General features: G+C 41.1%; 1 protein-coding gene across 1 annotated transcript in view; it reads left to right on the top strand.

Moving 5' to 3' along the window:
* The window catches only part of STAM (signal transducing adaptor molecule), a 50,577-nt gene that overhangs the window by 10,100 nt on the left and 15,997 nt on the right, over positions 1 to 24,480 (top strand). The window contains exons 2-8 of the mRNA XM_004605345.2: positions 7,297 to 7,381; positions 13,821 to 13,896; positions 13,978 to 14,073; positions 16,635 to 16,781; positions 18,826 to 18,916; positions 20,961 to 21,153; positions 22,572 to 22,666. Of these exons, the coding sequence (XP_004605402.1) occupies positions 7,297 to 7,381; positions 13,821 to 13,896; positions 13,978 to 14,073; positions 16,635 to 16,781; positions 18,826 to 18,916; positions 20,961 to 21,153; positions 22,572 to 22,666 (783 nt within the window). The remainder of the gene's footprint in view (positions 1 to 7,296; positions 7,382 to 13,820; positions 13,897 to 13,977; positions 14,074 to 16,634; positions 16,782 to 18,825; positions 18,917 to 20,960; positions 21,154 to 22,571; positions 22,667 to 24,480) is intronic.

Raw genomic sequence — 24,480 nt, 5'->3', positions numbered from 1 at the left:
TTACCCTTTTCTCACTGTCCTGTTTTTGTCCTAGAAAATTGTGCAGGAGACTTAGGATGGCAGGCAGGGTGCTTGCCTAGTATGTGGTTGGCCTGGGTTCAGTTCCCAGCACCCTGTATGGTTCCCTGTCCCTGCCGGAGTGACCCTGCGCACAGAGCGAGGCAAAGCCCTGAGCACTGCTGAATTGCCCACAAACAAGGAGATTGTTTCCTTGAACCCAGGCCCTGAACTCAGTTCCCCAGCATGGAAACTGAATCAGGGCCTCATACATGTAACTCATGTGCTGTATTCATGAGTGACATCCTTGGCCTCAAAATAGGAATTCACAATTTTCTGATAATAAGCTACAAGAAAGTGTTATTTTATAACAGAAGAAATGTGCCTCTATTCTTTGCCTCGTGTGTGAAGCTCTGTGTGTTGTCCCCAGTACCGCATGGGAAATCAGGGTGTATATTTTCAGTCCACTTGATGCCAAGCTGCTCCCCTGTTTTGTGTAGGGACATAAAGAAGGTAGTTCCTCAGTGTGCAGTTTACTATCTGCTACCTGTACCAGCTGGTCCTGGGTCTGCCTTAATTTGAAAACTAAAAGAAGTATGGTAATAGGTCTTTCATATTTGATCAAACATAAGCCTATCATTTCTAGTTAGCTGTTGACTTTTAAAATAAGTTTTTCATAAACATCTATTCCCTGATTTTGTATTGTTTTGATTTCAGGGCTTTGCTCAGAGATTGCTCCTGGCAGTATTTGGGGTACCGTATGTGGTGCTGGGGTTTGAACCATTGTCAGCAAGGCACCTTACCCACTGTCTCCCCCTCTTTGTTATTTATCTTTAGTGTTATCTGACTAGACTGTAAACACTTATATTTTATGCCCGTTGTACTATATACAGAAGGCCTCCATTTTAGATATTTTTAAATGTAATTTTAAGATTTCAGTGCGTGCTCCCCCTCCCCCCACCTTCCTCTGGCTGTGCTCAAGGGCTACTCTCAGCTCCTTGCTTGGAATACCTCGTGGTGCTGGGAATGAACTTGGGCTTTCCCAGGCTGAGTATGAGTACTCCATTAAACTATGTCTCTAGTCCCTTTAGTGTTTTCTTTAAAAAGCTCCATGTTTGTTTGTTTTTTCCTTAAATCCTTTTTAGCTCCCAGTCAGGATGATGCGTTAATATAAACAAACTGATGAGCAGATTAGAATAATAATTTGCTTTCTTTTTCTAAGATTAAGTAAATATTAGACTGTAGGATTGTGTTCAGGATAACTTAGTCTAGGACTTCACAGGTTTGAAACTAACTCAGTTAAAATTCCTAACCCCTAACTCCTCAGTTAAAACTCTTCCACTGAGATTTGTTTTATATACTGGGTTTCTTTTTTCTTTTCTTTTCTTTTTTTTTTGGCCACATCTGGCAGTGTTCAGGACTTACTCTTGGCTTTGTGCTCAGGGATTACTTCTGGTGGGATCAGTGGACCATATGGGGTGACGGGGATTGAACCCCGGTTGGCTGTGTGCAAGGCAAATGCCCTGTTTGCTCTACTATCATTCTGGTCCCACTGGTTTTTTTTGTTTTGTTTTGTTTTTAATTAAGGCTTTTTTTTATGAAAGATTATTGAATAATAAAGAATTTTACTGGCCTGTTGTCTCTTTTCTTGGGAAGAAACCTCTAAATCCTTAGAATTTACTGAGTGAGAGTCTCTTCTTTGCTGTATGCTTCTGGGAAAATAATCTTTGTTGAAGCTGACCGTGTAATTCAGCCTAAGGACTGGCCTGTTGAAGCACATGACTACCCTCGTGATTTGATGACTGAGGCTTGAGTCGCATGATAGTGGCCAGATCTCAAAGGGGAAGGAGGCGGGGCCAGAAGGTTGCCCATTAGATCTTTAAAATAAAGTAAAGACTGGGACACTGACCCTTGGAGCTTTCTGACCGGGGTTAGACACTGATGTATCAGAGGATGAAAGCTGTCTTGGGAACCAGTCAGTAGACAATCCTAGCCTGGCAGTGGCTGGTTCAGATTTGTATCTTGGATGATACAGCTGAAGTGCTTTCCTTAATTCTGTGACTGGGTAACCACTTGTAGAAGTGCTTGTGGCCTGGCAGCTTGCTGGTCTATAAAGTAGAGAGAAACTTGTACTGTGCTTGCCTTTAACCCATGAAGTCTGTGATAACCCTGGTGGTAGCAGAGTTACACAGTTTTTGCATTTGGTAGTAAATTCTAAAACCACTGAAGGAGCCAGAGAAATAATTAAAGTAGCAGGACACATTCCCAGTGTGTGAGGCCCTTAGTTCAGTTGCTGGGATCGTATGATCCGCAGGGCACTAACCAGTACTGCACCACTGGCAGAGCCTCACAGTGGCTCTAAAACAGAACAACAAAACAAGGGCTTGAGCCCTACTATAACGGAAAGGGCCGCCTTGCACAAGGCAGGCTTGTTTTTTTCTCCCTAGCACCCCATTTGGTCCCCTGAGCCCTGTCAGAAGTGATCCTTGAGCTTAGAGCCAAGAGTAAGCCCTGAGCACACCTGGGTGTAGGCTCACCCCCAACCCCCACCCCTGCACCAAAAAAAAAAAAAAAAAGACATTGGAATAGGTGTCATTAAAGATCTGAGTTCTTGTGACTTTTATAGACTTACATGAACTATGTGTTATTTTAGTATATATTGAATACTTATGTTGAGGGCATGAATATTGAAAAAATTATCAGAAGTAGAAGTGACTGCTTTTAAGGAATTTGTTGTATAGTCTGGGGTCTTAAATAATGACTCATATTATTATCTCAGTTGTCTTTATGGACTATCCCTCCATACAATTAGCATTTTAGCATTCACTTTCAAATAATCCACTTGTGAGTAGTCTCCTTATAGTCTATCATTTTTCCTCTTCAAAACTAGTCTTACATATTGGCAGTTGATTTTTTTTTTCTTCTAATTTTTTTGCTGTGATCATATTATATGTGCTTGGGATGTAGCTTAGCAGTATAATACTTTCCTTGCATTTGTGAGACTCTGGGTTCATTCCCCCAACCACAGAGAGCTCCTGACAAAACAATGTCAAGAACCCCACCTTTTTGGCTTGATTCTTGAGTTAATACAAACACCTCATGTCTTAGCATGGTTCTGTACTTTCAGGGTACTCTATTATTTTCTGTCACTAACTTCTTGGCTTCTGGGAGCTTGGTTTTAAGTCTCTGGATGTTGGTCGTTGGTGGGATTACACAGCGCCGGGGGCAGTCCCTGGGTGTGACCGCCTAGCTACTGGAAAATGGGAAATCTGGGCGGAAGAGGCCCAGTCCTGATCCAAGCAAGCTTGGAGGTCTCAGCCCCGGGTCCCACACACCTGGGTTCCTCTGCCGGTACCTTCATGCGTGAGGCTCGTCCGAATGTGTGGAGAGGGGTCTTGAGCATGGTTGTGGCTAGGCTCCCGAGGTCTTCGGCCACGGGAGCTCTGCTTGGGGTGGGGAGGGAAGCTGGAGCCCACCCCCTCCGAGGGGCCCTGGGGAGACAGCCAGGCTCTTGGGCAAGAGACTCTGCGTCACTGTCTTCTGGGAGCTTGGTTTTAAAACCAAGCTCCAGGAAGCGTGCACTGAAAGCGGCCGCGTGACCTCTTATTGCCTACTTGTCCCTTTGGGAGAACCTGGCAAGCTACCAAGAGTGTCCTGCCCACAAGGGAGAGCCTCAGAAACTCCTCATGGTGTATTCATATGCCAAAACCGGTAACAAGCAGGGTCTCATTCCCCTGACCCTGAAAGAGCCTCCAATGCGGCATAGTTGGGAAGGACGAGTAAAGAGAGTCTTCTAAAATCTCAGGGCTAGGACGAATGGAGACGTTACTGAGACCGCTTGAGAAATTTGACGATCAACAGAATGATGATGATGAGCTTCTTGGCTGCTTTTATCTTCTGTTTGTATAACTTTGCCTTGTGCTGAAAAGGTTTTCACTTAAGTGAAAACCAGAGTTTTATTTTTAATTCTATACCTCTTGGTCTTTATAGGCATCAAGGAACCTTTTTTGTTATTCTTTCATTCTCCTCCTAGGACTTCACTATATTTCCAACTTGCTTCAGTCTTTCCTTTTTTTTTTTTTTTTGTAAATTTTAAAAACAATCTTTTTTTAAAAAAGATTTTAAAATTTCAAAAACAATCTTTTTTTTTTTTTTTTTTGATTTGGCTCCTTTTAGAGTATTAGCATCTACAGATAGGATCTGGCATAGACTAGAAATTCACTACATTTTACAAGTTTTATGGTTTCTTGAGTAATCACCTTATCAAGGTCTTAGATGTTTTGGACATTTATGTTAATTCTTCTAATAGGGATTTGTGAGAATAACGTGTTTATCAGCGTAATCTTGCATTTTAGAAAGATGTCAGCCTGGCTCAGCAAAGGCCCCTGTGGCTGCAGCTGACTGCCGACTTCGCTAGGCACTTCGGTTCTGCGTCCCTAGTGCTGTTTCAGGGGCCTGCAAGTCATTTGGACAGTTGGCTGCTTCCAATTTCTGCTTTTTAACCTGCTCTCACCTACCTCCAGCTCTCAGTGGCCAGTGAAAATGGGGAAAATGTGTATTCTCTGTGGAACTCGACAAGAGGGCAGTGAGAGCTGGAGAGGAGCAGGAGTATCGGGGTCCCGTCCAGACCAGACTGCGGGCAGAGTGGGTGGCCCAGGGTCTTTCTGCTTCCTGCTGTCTGGCCCACAGCGCTCTACTCAGGGCAGCTTTCCTCTAGCCTCGAAAGACTCCTCTTTCTTCAGCTCGGCGAGAGAATCAGGGGGCTGGCGCGATAGCACAGTGGTTGGGCATTTGCCTTTCATGAGGCCGACCATAGTTCGATTCCTCCGCCCCTCTCGGAGAGCCCGGCAAGCTACCGAGAGTATGGAGCCCGCGCGGCAGAGCCTGGCAAGCTCCCCGTGCGTATTGGATATGCCAAAAACAGTAACAATAAGTCTCTCAATGAGAGACGTTACTGGTGCCCGCTCAAACAAATCGATGCGCAATGGGATGACATTGACAGTGACAGATGTGTGAGGCCCTGGGTGCCCAGCACCAAACCCAACTGAATAGAGCAAAAGGCGGTTAGGCCTACTTCCCTAGCTTTCATTTGGAAAGAGAATGATTTCTTTTAAAGTTTTTCTCCCTGCATAGATTCTGATCTCTTCCAAGTTGTTCTCTTTCCCTATTTTTAAAATTTATTTTAATCTTGTCATTTATCTTACGTGATTCATTTTTTTTCCCTCTCTCCCTCCCTTTTCTCCTTCCTTTTCCATTCTTCCTCCCCGACTGCTTCACAAGGCAAGTGTTTTTGTACTACTGAGCTACACCCTGGCTCCTGTGCAGATAGTCCTTGGTTGTCTGCCTGTGATTAATAATAGAGAGATTGGCTGGTCATTAGGAATTCTGCATGGTTCAGCTTTATAGTGAGATTCATTGTAGGTTGATCTGGTGTATCTTTACTATGGAACCTTTTCCCTCTATTCTGTAAATACCTTTTTTTTTTTCCCCCAATCTTTAGGGCTTTCTAATTAATCTGACCTAGAGTCCCTAGAAAAGTATTTTGCTGTCTGAGAGTGGTTTGTTTTTGTTTGTTTGTTGGGGGGAGGGGGTGCACACACCTAGTAGTGCTCATGGCATTTTCTTGACTCTGTGCTCAAGGATCACTCCTGGCAGTGTTGGAGAGACCGTGTGGGATGCTGGGGATGGAACCAGGGCCAGTTTCAAGCAAGGCAAAGCACCTTACCTGCTGTGCAGTCAGTCACTCCCAACCGGTCTTTAGGGGTGAAGGCTTGAAGGGCAGTAAGAAGGAGAAATAGGATACTTAGGAAGGGGCAGGAACTTGGTGGGGAGGACCCCATATTACCCTCCCACTGCCAGATTATCTGGACTCACAGGATTTATATAGCATGTTCACGGTTAGGATTTTTCACAGTGCAGGATCCAGAGCGAAAAGGCACATGGAGTGAAATCTGGGGAAACAAGGAGCAAGCTTCCCAGGGTTCGTTCCAGCAGAATCACACAAGACGCTCTTAAGTCCCCTAGCCATGAATTGTGACAGCGTATGTGAAATGTTGCCAGCACTGGATGTTCATTAGCGACTTGGTTTGTTACTGGGAGGCACTCTGCCTGGCATGCGCCCAAACTCCAGACTCCCAGAAGGGAGGCGCTTGCCCAGCATAAGCCATATTGTTTGTGCAACCTGTTGAGGCACAGTGAGCCACTCTCTCAGTTCTGAGAATGGTGGGAACGCTCCTGAAGTCGGAGTTCCCATACCCCAGACAATGCTCGTGAGCAGGCCTTTCAGTGGGTACCGGTCAAGTATGTAACAGTAACTCTTTCTGCACAGGAAGCACCCACATTTACGCAGCTGCCTAATTGCTTTATTTAATAACTTTAATTCATGATTGTAGAGCACATTTAGGTTCATACCGCAATTTGCAGATGGAACGGAGATTTCCTGTATATCTCCATCTCCCACATATGCACTGCCTCTCCCACAATCAGCACGCTGCACCAGAGTGGGTCTGTGTTCCAACCCAGTTACCTAGGCTCATTCCTCATCACCACCCAAGGCCTGTGGTTTACAGTCTGTGTTGGCTTGGTGTTACACATGTTAAGGGTTTTGATATGTTATTCATTGTTATGACCTGTAGAATAGTTTCATTGTTCTACAAATTCTCTGTACTCTGTCCATTTATTTCCTATTTGCCTGACTTCTGCAGCATGGAGCCTCATACTGCGTTCATAGTTTTTCCATATAGTGTGTTCCTTGTTGGTAGGTAGATTGTATATATTAGGTAAAGTTGCCAGCCTTTATTAGTGGGTGATGGGAAGCTCTTTATCATCCTGGGATTAGTTCTTGTTTCAGGTGATTTGCCCTCTGTGTGTGTGTGTGTGTATGAAAGAGAGACAGACAGACAGACAGACAGACGAGAGGCAGAGAGAGAATATGAATTTGATGTATATTCACTTTTTGCTCCTTTATTTGGTGGGGGAAAGTGAACTAAAGTAATAATTTACCGTACCCTAGGTTGGTCTGTCATTGGTGAAACCCTGGTTGGTGAAATACTGGTAAAATACTTTGTCTTGAGAGTGGCCTTGTTAAAAAGAGAATGCTCTGTTTTATTTCAGAATGCTTATGTTCCTCTACCCTATAGGAAAATGAAAACAGTTTACTTTGATTGTATCCATGAGGACCTAGGAGAACTCATGGAAGTGAAACGTACTCATGTGCAAGGACTCCTAATACTTTGATTAGTTGCTTCTTAAATACTTTTGCAAATAATGTTTCTGCAATTTCTTTTTTTTGATATACAGAGAAAGCGACCAGTGAGATGAATACTGCTGAGGATTGGGGCCTCATTTTGGATATATGTGATAAAGTTGGTCAGTCGCGTACTGGGTAAGTGATGCAGAGTTTCAAATGGACCTTATTTTATTAACATGAATAAAAGGAGGTAAAGCATGTTTACAGTTAATTTTTTTTTTGTAATGAACTTTCTTGTAATAGAGAACTTCTAAATAATACAGTGAGTGATTAACCATTCGTGTTAATTCTTTCCTAACTTTGGGGGCTAGTACTGTCTGGATCTAGTCACTTCATTTCCTTTTCTTTGCAGTAAAGATATTTTTTGTTTATATGCTTTAATGTGAAAAAGATTAGGGAGCATTGTTGCATTGTTCTTGATTATTTTGGTCATAACTTATACTCTGATAGTTTTCTCTGATTCTTCTTTGCCTACTTAATAGTTTCTTAAAATTTGTTACCCATTTTTTCCTCTGAAGGGCTTTTTCTTTTGTAATCCTATTTTATTTCAGAATCACAATTTCTGAGGGTTTTTTTGTGTGTGTGTGTGGGTAACATCTGTATTTTCAATCTCATACTTCTTCCCCTAGCACTGATTCTGTGGGCACCACATTATTTCTGAATATTATGCTAATAAATACGGCTTAATTTGATTGTCTGGAAACCTCAACTCGTGTCCCTTTGGCTTTAATCCTACTTTCCCTCTCCTGCCTGCTGTACTGCTAAGGACAGGTGATTAGTTCATCTTAAAACCTCTGCTTTGGGGGCTGGAGCGATAGCACAGCGGGTAGGGCATTTCCCTTGCATGCAGCTGACCCGGGTTCGATTCCCAGCATCCCATATGGTCTTCTGAGTACCACTAGGAGTAATTCCTGAGTGCAGATCCAGGAGTAACCCCTGAGCATTGCTGGGTGTGACCCAAAAAGAAAAACAAAAAAAAAATAACCTCTGCTTCATCTACACATGAGCTACTAAACTCTGTCTACCCGGCTTCCTGGTGTCTTCTGTGATGTTCGCTCTAGCCCTTTTGGGTCGGCCTAGGTGAGTCCCTCGTCTGTCTCCACAGTTTTCTCCACACGAGACCCTTTCTTACTCGCTTTACTCTCCTTACATCTTCTTGCAATGTATTCCTGACCCTGCTTGTTCCTTTGTTTCACTGAAATTCAAGGAATCATTGTGTGCTGCATAGTTTTTCCTCACCGATTTCCGTTGGCCCCTCTTTACTTGAGGTGCTGCTTACCACACCTAGATAGTGACCTTACCTGGCACGTCTTTCCATCTCCATCTCTCTCTCTCCACCCGTTGAATATGTCCAGTTGTCATCTGGCAGCTGTGACTCTGTTAATTCTCCATCTTCCACAGTAACTTTAACCTTCTTAGGGCTCTGAAAAATACATTTTCTCTGATTTCTCATTCAGATACCATTTTTCTCAGTCCACAACTTGAGTTGCCAGCACTTTTGAGTTTGCTGCTATGGGTTCTAGTTTCTTAGAATGGAATAATTTCTCCATTTTTTTTTCCCTCTGTGTTTCATATTTTCTCAGACCCAAATTAGGTACTATTTTGCAAAACCTGTCCTATTCTTAAAATTCTGTCTCTCTGGATCTTGTGAGCATGCTCTTAAAACCATTTTTATTTGTGTTTTATATTATGATAATTTATTTTTGTCTCGTTGACCTCAATTTGAGAGTGAGAGGTCTATGAATATTTGTTGTACTGGAGCAGGAAGCAAATAGCTAGTTGCTTAGGAGTAGGGCCTAGGATGGGATGGACTGGGACGGGATGGAGTCACATATCACATGAGCTGGCTGTGACCAGTCCAGATTGGAGCATGTTTGGGCTTGGTCCTGGGATCCAGCTGCTTTACTTAGCCCGCAAATGCCCATTGGTAGAGTATGTTGAGGATTTGAACTCTGGTGGTCTTTTCAGGAGGGGGTCTTAATTGAACTGTCTCCTGAAAGGCATCCAGGCTTTGGGTTTGGGCTAGGTACATCATTTTAAAAAAAATTATTATTTGGGTTTTGAGGCCACATTTGGTGGCATTCAGAGGCTACTTACCTTGATGCTTGAATGGGGGGCTGGGTACCGTGCCATGCTGAGAATTGAATCCTGGCATCTGCCATACACTAACCCTTTGGGCTACCTGTTTCCCAGGCACTGGCCTGGAGATTAATCTTTGGTTTTGTCTTTGATGCAGCTGTTCTCAGGACTTATTCCCGGCTCTGTTCTGAGCTTACTCCTGGTCGTGTCACATAGCTGTTTCTCTGGTCTCAGACTGGGTCATTCTTTTTTTTTTTTTGCTTTTTGGGTCACACCCGGTGATGCACAGGGGTTGCTCCTGGCTCTGTACTCAGGAATTATCCCTGGCGGTGCTCAGGGGACCATATGGGGTGCTGGGAATCGAACCCGGGTCGGCCGAGTGCAAGGCAAATGCCCTACCCGCTGTGCTATTGCTCCAGCCCCTCGGACTGGGTCATTCTTAAGTGGGAGCCTCAGTTTGGCCTTAAGTCTTGGTGGGGCCGCACTCAGCTTTAGGTTGGAACCCCAGGTTGGTCTTAGTCTGGGTCGGTTGTATGTGAGTCTTGGGCTTCAGCCTGAGGCAGGGCTTGGTAATTCCTTTTGAGATCTCATCGAAGTTTGAGGTTTCCTGAAATTCATTGCCCAGGGGCCCCTCCCTGACACTGCCTCTTTTAGATTAGGGTCTTATGACAGTTTGTTTAGAATTAGTGTCAGTGTAGCTTTGTCCTATATGTTTTGGAGATAAAGCATGTATCTAGAATGCCAGTTAGAAAGTTTCTTCTCTCTTTACCCTTCCTTCCTTCCTTCCTTCCTTCCTTCCTTCCTTCCTTCCTTCCTTCCTTCCTTCCTTCCTTCCTTCCTTCCTTCCTTCCTTCCTTCCTTCCTTCCTTCTTCCTTCCTTCCTTCCTCCCTCCCTCCCTCCCTCCCTCCCTCTTTCTCTCTCTCCTTTTTCCCCTCCCTCCCACCATCTTCCCACCCTCCCCTGTGAAACAAGAAATTGTTTCTTGAAGACCTAGGTTAACCTCATGCAAGGTAAGCACCCTGCCTTCTCTACTATCTCTCTGCGCCCCTATCCTCCATTTTCATTTTTATCTTTACTTTGGTATTTGTTTTTTAGATATTTTTTATAATTTGCTTAATTGCTTGAAATTCAAGGACAAACCATCCAACATGACTGGAACTCTTTCACCGCTGATAATGTTTCCTGGTAGAACACACGAGAGTGGGCATTTGCATGCACATTTGTGTGCAAACCCACAAGACTAGGCAACACCTTTGCAGCTCATGGAAGCATGAAGGGATAATTTGTTTTTCTGAAATTAACAATATTAAATTAGGTACATTTATTGCCTCCACACATTCGGAGGAGCCTCACACATGAAGGAACACGCAGAGGAACCCAGGTACCCAGGTATGCGGGACCCGGGTCCGAGATCTCCAAGGCTTCTCGGATCAGGACTGGGCCTCTTCTGCTCAGATTCCTCATTTTCCAATAGGTAGGCAGTCACACCCAGAAACTGCCCCCGGCCACCGTCAATCCCATCAACGGCCAACATCCAGAGACTATAAAACCAAGTTCCCGGAAGCTCCGGCCTTGATGCGGCCGCACGACATCTAATAGCCTATTTGTCCCTATTGGAGAACCTGGCAAGTGGTGAGAGTTTACTGCCTACATGGGGGAGAGCCTGGCAAGCTCCCCGTGGTGGAGCACCCAGTCTCTGCTTGCTGGAGCCCTGGCTCATTCCTGGTGCCACATAGCTCTGGGTGTGGTCCAAAACAAAAGAGAATATGGGATAATAATTGTAGGTTGTCAGTGAAGTGTTGTACGTTCCCGGCATGTCTTCTAGAAGACTGAAATACGTCATTGATATGAGAAGGGAAAGGCAATGTGAATTTTCCTGAGACAGATTTTAGCTATGGTATATTGAAGTAGAAATTGTGGATTAGAATGCACTTCATAAAACTCTGTGTAGGATATGTAGAATATGTGTTTGGCAACATTTCAGAATTTTAAGACTGTCACTGTGGCTTGCTCTTTAAGCCTGAGTTCTCTTTTGAATACAGGTCCCCTCTCTGTCCCATCATAGCTTTCTAAATTTCACTGAATAAAAACCACCTTGCTGGGGCTGGACAGGCACAGCAGGTCAGGCACTTGCTTTGCACACAGCCCATCTGGGTTTGATCCCACGCACCATCACCAGTAAACCCTGAGCCCTGCTGGATGTGGCCCCCAAAACTCCCACAATAAAAACTATCTTGCTTCACTTAAAAAAAAAATGTCACTTGCTGTTAATCTGAAATTTTATGAAATTTGAAAGTCTTACGAGGGGGCTTTTAGGGTTGGTGGAGGGAATTTAAGAACATTTCTTATTATTCTAATAAATTATAATAATAATAATATGATAATAAATTATACTATTTGATTTCATTCTGTTATTAGAATAATTTGTAGCCAGCAGTGTATTAAAGAATTATTTAATGTCATTATAGGATGACAGAGTAAGTAAGTCAGTTATTTAGAATTAGTATTTATAAATATAAAACAATTTATATGTTACTCTTCCCTAACAATATTGAACTCTTAGACTTATTTCTCGTCATTGTGGAATTGTGTTAGTTTAGAAATATTTTCAATGTATTCTTTGAGAGTGAGAGCCAAATTATGAAGCAATTTTATTGAAGAGAATTGAAGATGGTAGCAGGCCTCTCCTGGCTTGTGAAGGGTGGGGAATCTTTGAAGCGAGATTCCAGAAATATTCTCATATGTGAGGACAAATTTTTTTTTTCTCTTTTAAAAATGATGTTGTTATTTTTGTTTCTGTTTGGGATTTTGGGCCATCCTGGACAGTGATCAAGGGTCACTCCTGGCAGTGTGTAGGGGATCCTATGGGAATGAGCCAGGGGTGGTCTCATGCTAGACCTTAATTCCTGTATTTCCTCTCCAGCCCCCAAATTCTTATGGTACTGCTTCAAAACTGTAAATATGAGTGTATTTGCATTCCTTAATGTAAAGAAATACTTAGGCTATTAAAAATTTACTTAGAAAGGTTTTATTTAGTTTAGGCTTACTTTCTAATTTTAAAAATATTAATATGACTCAAAAATGCAAATTTTCAAAGCAGCATTGACTCCTGTTTCCCTCCCTCACCCTCTCTAGATGACTTCTTGTATCTTTTGTATCCTTCTATTGTTTTTTTGCACGGGTGGAAATAACACCTCCCCATTTATGCACAATAAATGTGTTGTGTGCACTGTTTTACATTCATAACTGCTTATTTAATATTATTAATCTTAGAAATGTTTTCCTTTTCATTTTTCACTTTAGTTAGAATTGTGTGCTTGTTATTTTTACAGATTTGAAGATTTTCTAGTTTAAAATCAGTTTTGATTTATGTTTATGTAGAATAAATATATAAGTTTAAAAATTTCAAATAATTGTGTCAGCAGGTAACTTCATAAATATAATTCCTTTTTCCTTTTGATAGGTGATAGATTGTTTTTTTAGAAACCCAAGGTGTTTAAATATGCAGGATTTAAAACTATAAAAAAAATTCTAAAATTTTTTTCTGGCTCCCTAAAATACTCACATGATTCTTAGTGTGTGTTTCCAGTGTGAGTAAGTATTGAAAAATGCCTCACAAGTGAAGTCACACGGTAGTTGAAAGTCTGTTTATTTACAAATGATAGGACTGTCAAAATGAGAATACCAGGGTTTTTTTCATGTCTTCACAGAACAGCTTTTGTTTTATCTGTTTTCTCATAAAAAAAAAATAGGGTAGGTGTTAAATCCATAACAAATTAAGCTCTTTAATTGATATACCGCTGTGCTATCGCTTGCCATAGCAATAGCATAGCATAGCAATAGCATAGTGATAGCACAGCGGTTGGGTGTTCGCCTTTCACGAGGCCGACCATAGTTCGATTCCTCCGCCCCTCTCGGAGAGCCCGGCAAGCTACCGAAAGTATCGAGCCTGCGAGGCAGAGCCTGGCAAGCTCCCCGTGCGTATTGGATATGCCAAAAACAGTAACAATAAGTCTCTCAATGAGAGACGTTACTGGTGCCTGCTCGAACAAATTGATGAGCAACAGGATGACAGTGAATTGATATACAGATTAGTTGTGCTATTTCATATCTTTAACTTTGTGTAGTTTCAGCTAGAGATAAGTTGACTGAAGGTAGAAAACCTGGTTTAACTTTTCTTTATGTGACTAATGTGTATATCTAGATAGTAAATCTCTGCTACATTTAAAATGAACTAAGAAGGATAAAATGACTTATCACTTAAAAGTGTTTTTTCTTCCACGTTAGACTAAATGAGATTCCTGATTTCTGATTGCTAAGTAAAAGTCTCAGTTTGGGTTGAAAGTTTTTCAAGAACTTGTTAGTGGGCAGTTTTAAATTGTGTCATTAGTAAGAGTTCAGGTTCTCAAATGCTGTGCATTTTCTCTGTGTGTGTAATCTGTTGCCTGTTGCAGAGGGAAAATAGCTAATTTACCTTTTCATTCTTATTGTTAGACCTAAAGATTGTCTTCGCTCCGTCATGAGGAGGGTGAACCACAAGGACCCTCATGTCGCCATGCAGGCCTTGACTGTGAGTGGCTTCATTTTGTGTCATACTACAAAAATATTTGTTCAGATAGAGCCTTTAACTCTTGATTTTATGCTGTTTTAGCTTCTAGGTGCATGTGTATCAAACTGCGGCAAAATTTTTCACTTAGAAGTATGTTCAAGGGATTTTGCTAGTGAAGTAAGCAACGTATTAAATAAGGTAAGGAACATAATTTCTAAAATGAAGGCAGTCTCACTTCTTAAGTATTTTATTGTCTAATTCTTTGCATTTTTGCAGAAGTGTAGGCTTTGCTTGAAAAACAAAAAAATCCTTGCTAAGTAGCTATGTAGAATGTCAATAAATGTTATATTTTTTGTAGACTATAAGTAACTTCAAGAGTTGGCTTTTTTCCAAGACAAACCAGTCTGTTTAACCCCCCCCTTTTTTTTTTTTTTTTTTTTTGCTTTTTGGGTCACACCCGGCGATGCTCAGAGGTTACTCCTGGCTCTGCACTCAGGAATTACTCCTGGCGGTGCTCAGGGGACCATATGGGATGCTGGGAATTGAACCTGGGTCGGCTGCATGCAAGGCAAACGCCCTACCTGCTGTGCTATCGCGCCAGCCCCCCCCCTTTTTTTTTTAATTATTTTTATCTCTTCTTTTTCTTTTTTCTTTTTTAAAATTTCTACTTTTGCTTTTGGACCACACTGGGCAGTGTTTGATGCTTACAAGGCTCTGTACTTGGGGGCCCATGTGTGGTGCTGGGAATTGAAATGGGTTTGGCCTTAGGAAAGGCAAGAACCTTGCCTATAATACTTTTCTTCTCCCTCTTTTCTTCTAGAGAAGATTATTTATTCTAATAAACCTATAGGATAAATAGTACCTTTCTCTTTTAGGTCATGCTATCTGCTGTAGCAATACTGTTTTAAATATGGTACTGTTTAGATATCATTTTATATAGGCCCATCAGAGCCTGACCATCAGAGTTTTAGTTTTATACTATATAATTGAGTCAAAACTACTGCATTCTAAAGTTATTTCTGACACTGGTTTTTGACATATATTAAGAGAAAATATTGATTGTTAAAGGGAAACGATTTCACGTGTTTTGGAGGAAATGAGGATCTCTAGGTTTCTATATGAAAAAGCACAGCGGAGGCTGGAGAGATGGTACAGCGAGTAGGGCACTCGCCTTGCACGCAGCCAACCCAGGTTCTGTTTCCTTTACCCCATATGATCCTCCAGGCCCTGCCCGGAGTGATCCCTGAGAGCAGGGCCAGGAATAAGTCCTGAGCATGTCAGGTGTGGCCCACAAGCCAGAGAGCCAAAAGCATTGCAGAGGGAGTTGGGACTGAGGTTATGGTTCAGCCAGAGGTAAAGCACATGTGCCTTGCATGTAAGATGCCCTAGGTTGGATTTCCAGCACCGAAAAAAGAAAAAAAAAAAAACCACCACCCCCTAACAAAAATCTAAGAGTCTGATATTTTTGGTTGTGTTTTTGTAAGCCATATCTGGTGGTGCTCGGGAGCTACTTCTGGCTCTGTGCTCAGGAGTCACTCCTGGCAGTGCTGGGGGGTGGTGGTGCTGGGGATAGAACTGGATTTCCTGCCTGAAAACCATATGCTTGGCCCTTTGGGCTTGTGCTCTGGCCCCTGCCAGTCTTCCCTGGCAGCGTGGGAGGAAGCTGAGCCCTCCAGTGCCCGGGGGTCGCTCCCAGCAGTGCTTATGGATCCTGGGCCTCTGCGTGCAAAGCACGTGTACTCGTCCTCTGAGTTCCCCAGCCCTCGAATTGGAAATGATTTATTCATTGATATCTAGGTATTTTTAAAATCCTTAACATTTTTCAAGATGTACAGATGTTTATGAGATTCTAATAACCTGTTTTCTCTGATTTAATTGAACTTGAGTTCAGTGGCATGAACTGGTTTTAGAGGTGGGAGGGGGGGTATGCGTGAGAAGGGGGAGGTGGGGGGTCTCCCAGCTATTCAGAGAGGCAGCTGGCTCTTGGGTGTTGATCGGTTTGAAAAGCCAGTGGTCACAATTAGGAGAGTGATCTTCTCTCTACAAGTTTTGTAATGCGCATCATATGGTTTTTATACCAAAGGGAGAGGTCATTTTGGAAAAACTGAATTTTCAGGACTAGTACTGACATTCCCTGAGCCTCATATCAGGCCTCAAATAATTCTGTAACTTGAGACACTTGCAGTCATGTACCTTAAAATCAGAAATAAGGAATAAAGCAACTGAATCATTTTCTCAGTTTATTTTTTATTAGTCCATAAAATCATAAAACTGCTTTTCTCTTTCTTAATTATGAAGCTTGCTTATTTGGAAAATTCTGTGAAAGGCTCTTTGATTTTTAACTTCCAAAATAGATATGAATATATTATGTGTTTGGGGTAAGTATGGTGGTTATCTTCTGTAAGTGTGAAAATAAAATGAATTTACTTGATTAAACATAAATGAATAAAAACATAAATACTAGAAGTAAATAAATTTATATGAAGCAGTTTGCGTGTAGAGAGATTTGAGGGGAGAGAGCGAGAGTTGTGTTCCAGGGGGACCCTAGCTTCTCCAGGCGGGAGGAAGCCGAAGTCCACATATGCACTGTGGGCTGATCTTCATGGTGGGGAATGAGCCTGTTTTCTTATGTTTGCATGTACACCTGTAGCTTGGGAGGATTTATGATTCAAGAAGAGGTCTACATATAACATGGGATAATTTTTATACTTAGGATTAGCCAATAAATAAGTCCTCCCTCCCATCCCTCAATTTTTCAGGGTCATCCTAAAGTGTGTGAAAAACTAAAGGCTCTTATGGTTGAATGGACAGATGAATTTAAGAATGATCCACAGCTTAGTCTAATATCAGCAATGATAAAGAACCTTAAGGAGCAAGGAGTTACATTTCCAGCCATTGGGTCCCAGGTAATTTGTAAAAAGTTAATATGCTGTTGTTTTTCAAAATAGGTTTACTTGAATTTTTCTTTCTCCCCTGCTTTCAAAACTAGGTTTTGAGATAAAATAGTGAAAACTGCTATTCAGAGGAATGTTTGTTGTTGTAATAATGTATTCTAAATTGCTGGAAAATATAGTGTGAAACATTAATGAGTACCAGCTTCCAGTTCCTATTTCCTTTTAAAAATGAAATAGTGGGGGAGGGGTGCTGGTGCCACGGTGCTGTAGGGAAGGTGCTTGGCTTGATGCGGCTGATGTGGTTTGGTCCCAGCACCATCGGGAATGATCCCTGTGTCAAGAGCCAGGATCAAGCCCTGACCACCGCCAAAAAATGTTTTTTTCCCTTTGGCTTTGGGGCCACACTTGTCTGTTCAGGGCTTACTCCTGGCTCTGTGCTCAGGGATCATCTGGTGTGAGATTACATGCAGTACCTGGGGTTCACCAGAGCCAAAGCCAACAGTGCTTGCCGGGGTCTGACTCGGGCCTTGCATATGCTTGGCGTGTGTCCTACCACTTGAACCATCTCCCTAGCTCCATTTCTCCTTTATAAGTAAGTTGAACATCCTGCAATTAAAAAAAAAAATTATTTTATGTGGTTTTTCTAATAAGGATAAGTTGTTTTTTAAGTATTCTTAAGGCTTTATTTTTGTTTTTCTGCAAAGAATGACAACTCAAAAATCAGGATATCCTTAAAATCTAAGGATGATAATTTTGATTTTAAAGATCAGATCATTTGACTTATCTGAGTTAAAAAAGGAAAGGAGATATAATGGACCAATGGGAAGAAACGCACTTGCAGCATCTTTTTCTTTAGTAAGAACTGATTAATTTATAACTTTTTCTAACCCTATCCCTAACATACGACTTTGAAAGGCTTACCTTTCTGGTGCTGGAGCGATAGTTCCACAAGTTGAGTGCATGCTTTGCACAGGGCACGCCCGGGGTCAATCCCTGAGCACACCAGGATCAACCCCTGAGCATAAAATTATGAATAACCCCCAGTCTTGCTGTGTGTGACCCCAGAACAAAACCAGAAAAGCTTCACTTTTCTAATCCAAAAATACCTGTTATTTTATTGAGATAGTTACTTACAAGACTGAAAATGTCGGTCAGTTTCAGGGGTATGATGTGACCAGGTTGTGCTCAGCCCCAAAGTGCCAGTATCCTGCCGCCACCCTCCATGGGACCATTCCTGTCTTGCGCCCTCACCCTCGGCTCTGAGCATGTGCAGGTAGAGCACCCAAGCAGTGCTCCCAGCACAGGGTCTGTACTTCAGCAAACATTTTAATTTACTTAATAAGTCTAATGTCATGGAAAATAAATGAAAAACCTCTCTGATCTGCCAGTCTTCCTTTAGGATAGCCCATTAACTAGTCACGTGGGGTTAAAATATATGGCTGTTTTCTTTGCTGTCATTTCCAACTGGCTCTGTGGAGTTGCAGTAATGTAAAGGCATGAAGGGCACAAACTCTTGCAGAATCAAATTTGGGATTTTGACCACTTAATGGAATCAAGCAGGCTACCTTTTCATACGTACCTACATTTTTTCCCAAGACACTTCCAATTAATCCAGTGCTCTTTTGCTTTAAAAAAAAAAAAAAGGTTTTGATTTTGTTATTGTCCAAAGTAGTCTGGAGATGTGAATCCCCAAATATGTTTGGGGCATTTTAAAACTTCTGGTTTCAGTTGTTTTCTAAACATTTCCCGATCTCTAGCTCTATTCTTTCTTTGATTTTTCAATCTGCCTTTGAGTTTCATCACCTGTTTATCCAAAGGTAGCAGAGTGTACTTCATGCTCGGACTACTGTTCTGAGTTCGCATTGCTCTCGACATCTCTGCTCCTCTAGTCTAACTTCTGGGTGGAAGGTGCTATAGTTTGGGTTTCTCTCTATTGCAGAAACCTGTGCTAGATTGATGAGAAGGGTCTTGTTAAGTCCTTAGATTTGGAATATTGGAGAACAGTCTTCAAATCCTGTTCTGATTTTTTGTGTGTGTATGTGTGTGTGTGTGTTAGGCTGCCGAACAAGCAAAAGCAAGTCCAGCTCTGGTCGCCAAGGATCCCGGTACTGTGGCTAACAAAAAGGAAGAAGAAGATTTAGCAAAAGGTGCGTTTTAGGGTCCCTGATGGTGAGATGAAGTTAGTTCTCTCACTTCGCTCTATTCCCGCTGATAGAACCTGAAATGTACGATGTTCCTTGCCTCAGTGTCTTTATTCTCCTCTTCAGGAACAACTGCATTTTTTTAATATAATTTTTATTACACTGTTTACCTATAAGTAGCAGTAAGTACATAATTCAACACATTCTTTTTACATAAATTAGTTATACTCTTGGTATCACTGCCAGTTGTTTCTTTGAATATGTTTGAGATTTTTTCATAAATAAATTCATTTAACTTTCTTGTACAATTCACTTTCATTCAATATGCTAATGTAGTATAATTTATCTCCTAATGGAGTCTTAAATTTTCTGATTTTTCTAAAATTAAAGTAAGTACACTGTGTTAAATATTATCTTTCATATTCTTTAGTACTTACATATATTTGTTACCTTATTTGTTTTGGTTCACAGGCAACTAGCTACTTCAGTTTTGCTAGATGGTTAGTTTTCGTCTTCCACCAGCATTGTAGGGAAGCTCTTACAGTTAAAAAAAAATCTTCTGGGAGAGCTTGGTATTATCAGTTTAAGTTTGTGACCTCGGTAAGGTTTGTAATTATGTCCGCTTACTTTGTTCCTATTTTCTTTAGATTAAGCCCTTTTCAGCACGTTTATTTGCTGTTCAGATTGTGTTCTTATTTCTGGATTGATGTTCATGGTCACTCCCCTGGGTTGCTTAGAGGACTATGAGGTGCCAGGGATTGAATTTGGGTCCCAAAGCATGAGCTTCAGCCCTTGGAGATGTCTCCCAGAGCCCTTTATTCTGGAGTTCAAAGACAATATATAGAAAAATCTTTACTTGGGATTTTAATCCTTCATGTGTTAAATTGTTATAGATGTATACTGTTGGGTTTTGGTTTATACATAAGTTTTAAGAAGCAACTTCAAAAGTTTGATGTACTTGAAATATTTTGCTTTTCTGTTGGAATTTTTGGCTTTTAGGTCTTAAGATGTTTTCCCCTTCACAAGTCTAAAAGAAATTCACCTTAAATATGTGTGTGTGTGTGTGTGTGTGTGTGTGTGTGTGTGTGTGTGTGTGTGTGTGTGTGTGTGTGTGTGTAGTTTGTTTGTGGTTGTTGGTTCTTTATTGAGGGCCTCACCCTAATGTGCTCAGGACTTACTCCTGGCTCTGTGCTAGGAATCACTCTCATGGACCTCGGACCCATATTAGGGATTAAACCCAGGTTGGCCACATGCAAGGCAAGTGCCTTAATCCATTATCTCTTCGGCCCCAGGGTTGGGAAAGATTCATTTTCCTATTAGGTCATTTATTATTTCCAAACGGAGAACGTTCTGAATTGGTTGAAAACAGGATAAAACAGTACGCCCAGATCCCATTGTGGAGCCTGGTGATGGCCTGCAGTGAAGCAGACATTAGAAGAGACTTTTGTAATTATTTTAGGGAATTTGTTAGGTGGGCACTGACTGTAGATCCAGTTTTCATTCTAAAAGTATTGCCATGGGGCTGGAGAGATAGCACAGCGGGTAGGGCGTTTGCCTTGCACGCGGCCGACCCGGGTTCAAATCCCAGCATCCCATATGGTCCCCTGAGCACGGCCAGGGGTAATTCCTGAGTGCAGAGCCAGGACTAACCCCTGTGCATCGCCAGGTGTGACCCAAAAAGCAAAAAAAAAAAAAAAAAAAAAAAAAAAAAAGTATTGCCATACTTTTAAAACAATACAATACAGCTTCTCAGATACTACCTTTGAGACTGATTTACTAATTCCCCAGTTTCCCAATTAAGCCTTGGGAACCTAAGCTATAAGAATATACAAAATAAAAGAAGAAAGAAAGTATAAAATGTAGGAAATAAAAAAATGGAGTGTACTTTAAGTTAGGAGTACATCAGTAAAATTCATGAGATTATTCTTGCTCAGACCTGTTTCTAGTTTCCACACAGGTAAAATTGTATTTGACCTTCAGTCTTTTTGTATTTCCTTAGCCTCTTGGATATATTAACATTTTAGACCTTCTAAAATCCACTTTTTTCCAGCCATTGAGTTGTCTCTGAAAGAACAAAGGCAGCAATCAACCACGCTTTCTGCTTTGTATCCCAGTACGTCCAGTCTCTTAACTAACCACCAACACGAAGGCCGCAAAGTTCGTGCTATATATGACTTTGAAGCTGCTGAAGATAATGAACTGACTTTTAAGGCTGGAGAAATTATTACAGTTCTTGATGACAGGTGATGGTTAATATTAAATTGAAAATTCATATGAAAATATATAATGTATTCTGTGTTGTATATGCTTGTTGAATCCTACTAGCAAATGTAGTTAAAAATATACCAACTCAGATATTTTCTCTTTATGGCAGTTGACTGATTGTTTGTGTCAGACTGTTTGGATTCTTCCTTTGTAGTTTAATTTTTTTCTCATCTATTCTTTAAATTGTTTTTTATTTGCTGTGGAGGCTTAAGTACATTCATTTGTGTTTTTCAACTAATAAGAGTAATAAAGTTAAGGATTTGGAAAATACTTTGAAAGTATATGAACTTATAAGCAATACATAATAAGCTGAGGCTGTTTCTTTACATAGAATAGGATGGCTGATACAGATTTATATAAATTTATGCTATCATAGAGGAAATAATACAGTGCTTTTTTTCTTTGAAAACCACAGTTTACTTTCTTAAAAGTAATGCTTTATTAATGCTTTTTCTGATAATTAGTAAAATTTGAATGTCATTTAAAAAAACTACTTTAACAGATTTAAGGCTGTTTCTGTAGGATGATACTTGTATTCAGGCATGTTTGTGTGATCCTGTATTCCTTTTTGTGTCTTTTGGGCCACACCTAGTGAGGCTCTGGTTAATCCTAGCTTGGTGATCTGGGAGTGCTCCCTGTGGTGCTCCAGGGATCATGAGATGTTAGTTATCGAGCCCGGCCTCCTGGGTGCAAAGTGTGCTCAAGCCTTTCGAACCATCTGCTGACTTCCACATGTTTTCTTAAGTGGAAAAAATGAATCAAAGTTTGAGCTAGAAATGAACAAAACACTGCTCATTTATTCAGAAAAATTCTGAGACCAGTTTAGCTTTCCCTCTACGAAGCACGCCACAAATGCAGATGTGCATTAGAAACTGTGGTACAGGGGGTGTATTGTGGTGAAAATGATGTATTCAATCATGTGCTCTCTTTGGGGATGCACTTGCTAATATGCAACAGAAATAGCACTGGTTTAATAGGGGAGATCTGGATTGAGAGATCTCAGTGTGTCTTACGTAAGCAAAAGTTTCTTACTCTGGTTGTAGACCATTGTCTCTGGAGAGAGTTTGCAGCTTTTTCTTTAAAAAAAAAAAAAAAGGAAAGAAAAAAATTGATCCTCAGAGCGTTTGACAGTCTTCCAAAAGTTAAAGAACTGTGTATTTAATAGCGTCTGATCATTGCTGATGCTTCGCTTTTATTGTAATAAAGATAAATTCATAGCCTCTTTGGGTTTTTGTGAGATTCAGTATACAACATACACTATACAATGCATAATGTAAACAGGATGCATTATTGTATACAATATACATTAGTAATGATGTATGCTCAGCATTATGGAAGGTACAGGTTTTATTGAATAAGACCACTAGAGTAAAGCATTCTATTTGGTTCCTCACAGTGATCCCAATTGGTGGAAGGGTGAAACCCATCAAAGCATGGGGTTGTTTCCTTCTAATTTTGTGACTGCAGATCTCACTGCTGAACCAGAAATGAGTAAGTATTTTCCAGTCTCTGAATAATCTTTAATCCCCTTAATGAAGATGAAATAAAGCCAACGTTCTGGTCCAGAGACTTAAATATTGTCACTTACTACAGGTGCAGTGCCTGTGCGGCAGATCATTTAGTAGAATCATCTAAGAATTGAAATAATTTACTAAGATTATCTTTAGCTAGACTAAACTTATATAAATATTTCTCATATGCATGTGTGTGTATATATATACAGTTCTGCATATATATATATATGCAGTTACAAAAATACAGACTAAGGGGGCTGGAGTGATTGTACAGTGGGTAAGGCGTTTGCCCTACGGGACCGACCCTTGTTCGATTCCCAGCATCCCATATGGTCCCCTGAGCACCGCCAGGAGTAATTCCTGAGTGCAAAGCCAGGAGTAACCTCTGTGCATCACCGGGTGTGATCCAAAAAGCAAAATATAGATAGATAGATAGATAGATAGATAGATAGATAGATAGATAGATAGATAGATAGATAGATTAAGAAGTATTACAGATTTTATACATGATGTGTTTTCATTGCTGTCAGTTGATGATGGCATGACAGATGCTGTGCAGCCTCATTGAGACTTCTTCCTAGTCTAAGATGGCACCCATCTCTTGTGTAGCCTAAAATTTGGAAGCAGTGACCTCTAAGCATCATAAATGGTTTTCCTTTTATGTTAGGTATTAGGTATTCAGAAGAAGCCAGTCACGGGTCAATGAGTCAGTTTTAGTTTCGTTTCATAGCTTTGCTGGCTAGGAGAGAAACTAGAAAGTGGGCCAAGGAGGAAGGTAAGGATTGCAGGAGATACCGTCACCACCAGTATCTTATCAAAGGCTTGGTACACAGTTCACTCTCTCTCTACAAATTGTTATATGTAAATGAATTTCATGTAATGATTCTGAGACATCAAGAAAAGTTTTTCATATCTTTTAAGAAAATAAATAATCTGTAGTCTGTACTATAGAAAGGTTTATGTAATTAAAATGTGTAGAAATTTAAGATTTTCTTTAATAATGTGACCATCTACGGCTAGGCAAATTATGTCATCTTTCTGTAATGCCAGAGAGGATTCAAAGAAAATTGTGAACCTATGGGATGCTTATAGTTAAATGTTTTAATTCATAAGAATTTTAAGAAAAAAATCCTTGTTGGTTCTAGAGAGATTGTTCGGCAGGCAGAGTGCTTGCCTTGCACGCAGCCTGCCTTGGGTCAGTCTCATTGCTTCATGTAGTTCCCCTAGCAAAGAGCCAGGAGTAAGTCCTGAGCTGATCGTGGCCCACCACTCCATCCCCCAACGGAGGAAGGAAGGAAAGAGCAGTGGGGCAGAACGGACCACAGGAGAGCTAAGCTCCTGCTTCTGACGTAGGAGGCCTGGATTTGATCTCGGCACAAACAACCCCACTCAGAGAATCTCGGGCTAGCCCTAGTAACTGTGGTGTGGTAACAGCAATATACGGGGAGCCTTGCAGTTACAGGCTCTTGCCTTTGGTTATCTTTCTGTTCCCAGCAGTACCAAATATTGAGTCTCCGGTGAATATAGATTACTTATTCAATAAATATAAAATGCTAGAAATGACTTACCAGTTAAGAGTTCTTTTTTCTTTTTCTTTAAAGATCTGAGAACTCTTCTATTTTAGAAGACTTTATTTCTTTCATTCTTTTGGGGTTTGTTTGGATTTTTTTTTTTTTTTTTTGTCTTTTTGGATCACACCCGGGGGTTACTCCTGGCTCTGCACTCAGGAATTACTCTTGACGGTGCTCGGGGGACCATATGGGATGCTGGGGATTGAGCCCAAGGTGTGCA

This window comes from Sorex araneus, chromosome 9 (assembly GCF_027595985.1).
Source record: "Sorex araneus isolate mSorAra2 chromosome 9, mSorAra2.pri, whole genome shotgun sequence".
Classification (NCBI taxonomy): domain Eukaryota; kingdom Metazoa; phylum Chordata; class Mammalia; order Eulipotyphla; family Soricidae; genus Sorex; species Sorex araneus.
This window is presented reverse-complemented; position numbering and strand designations above follow the sequence as displayed.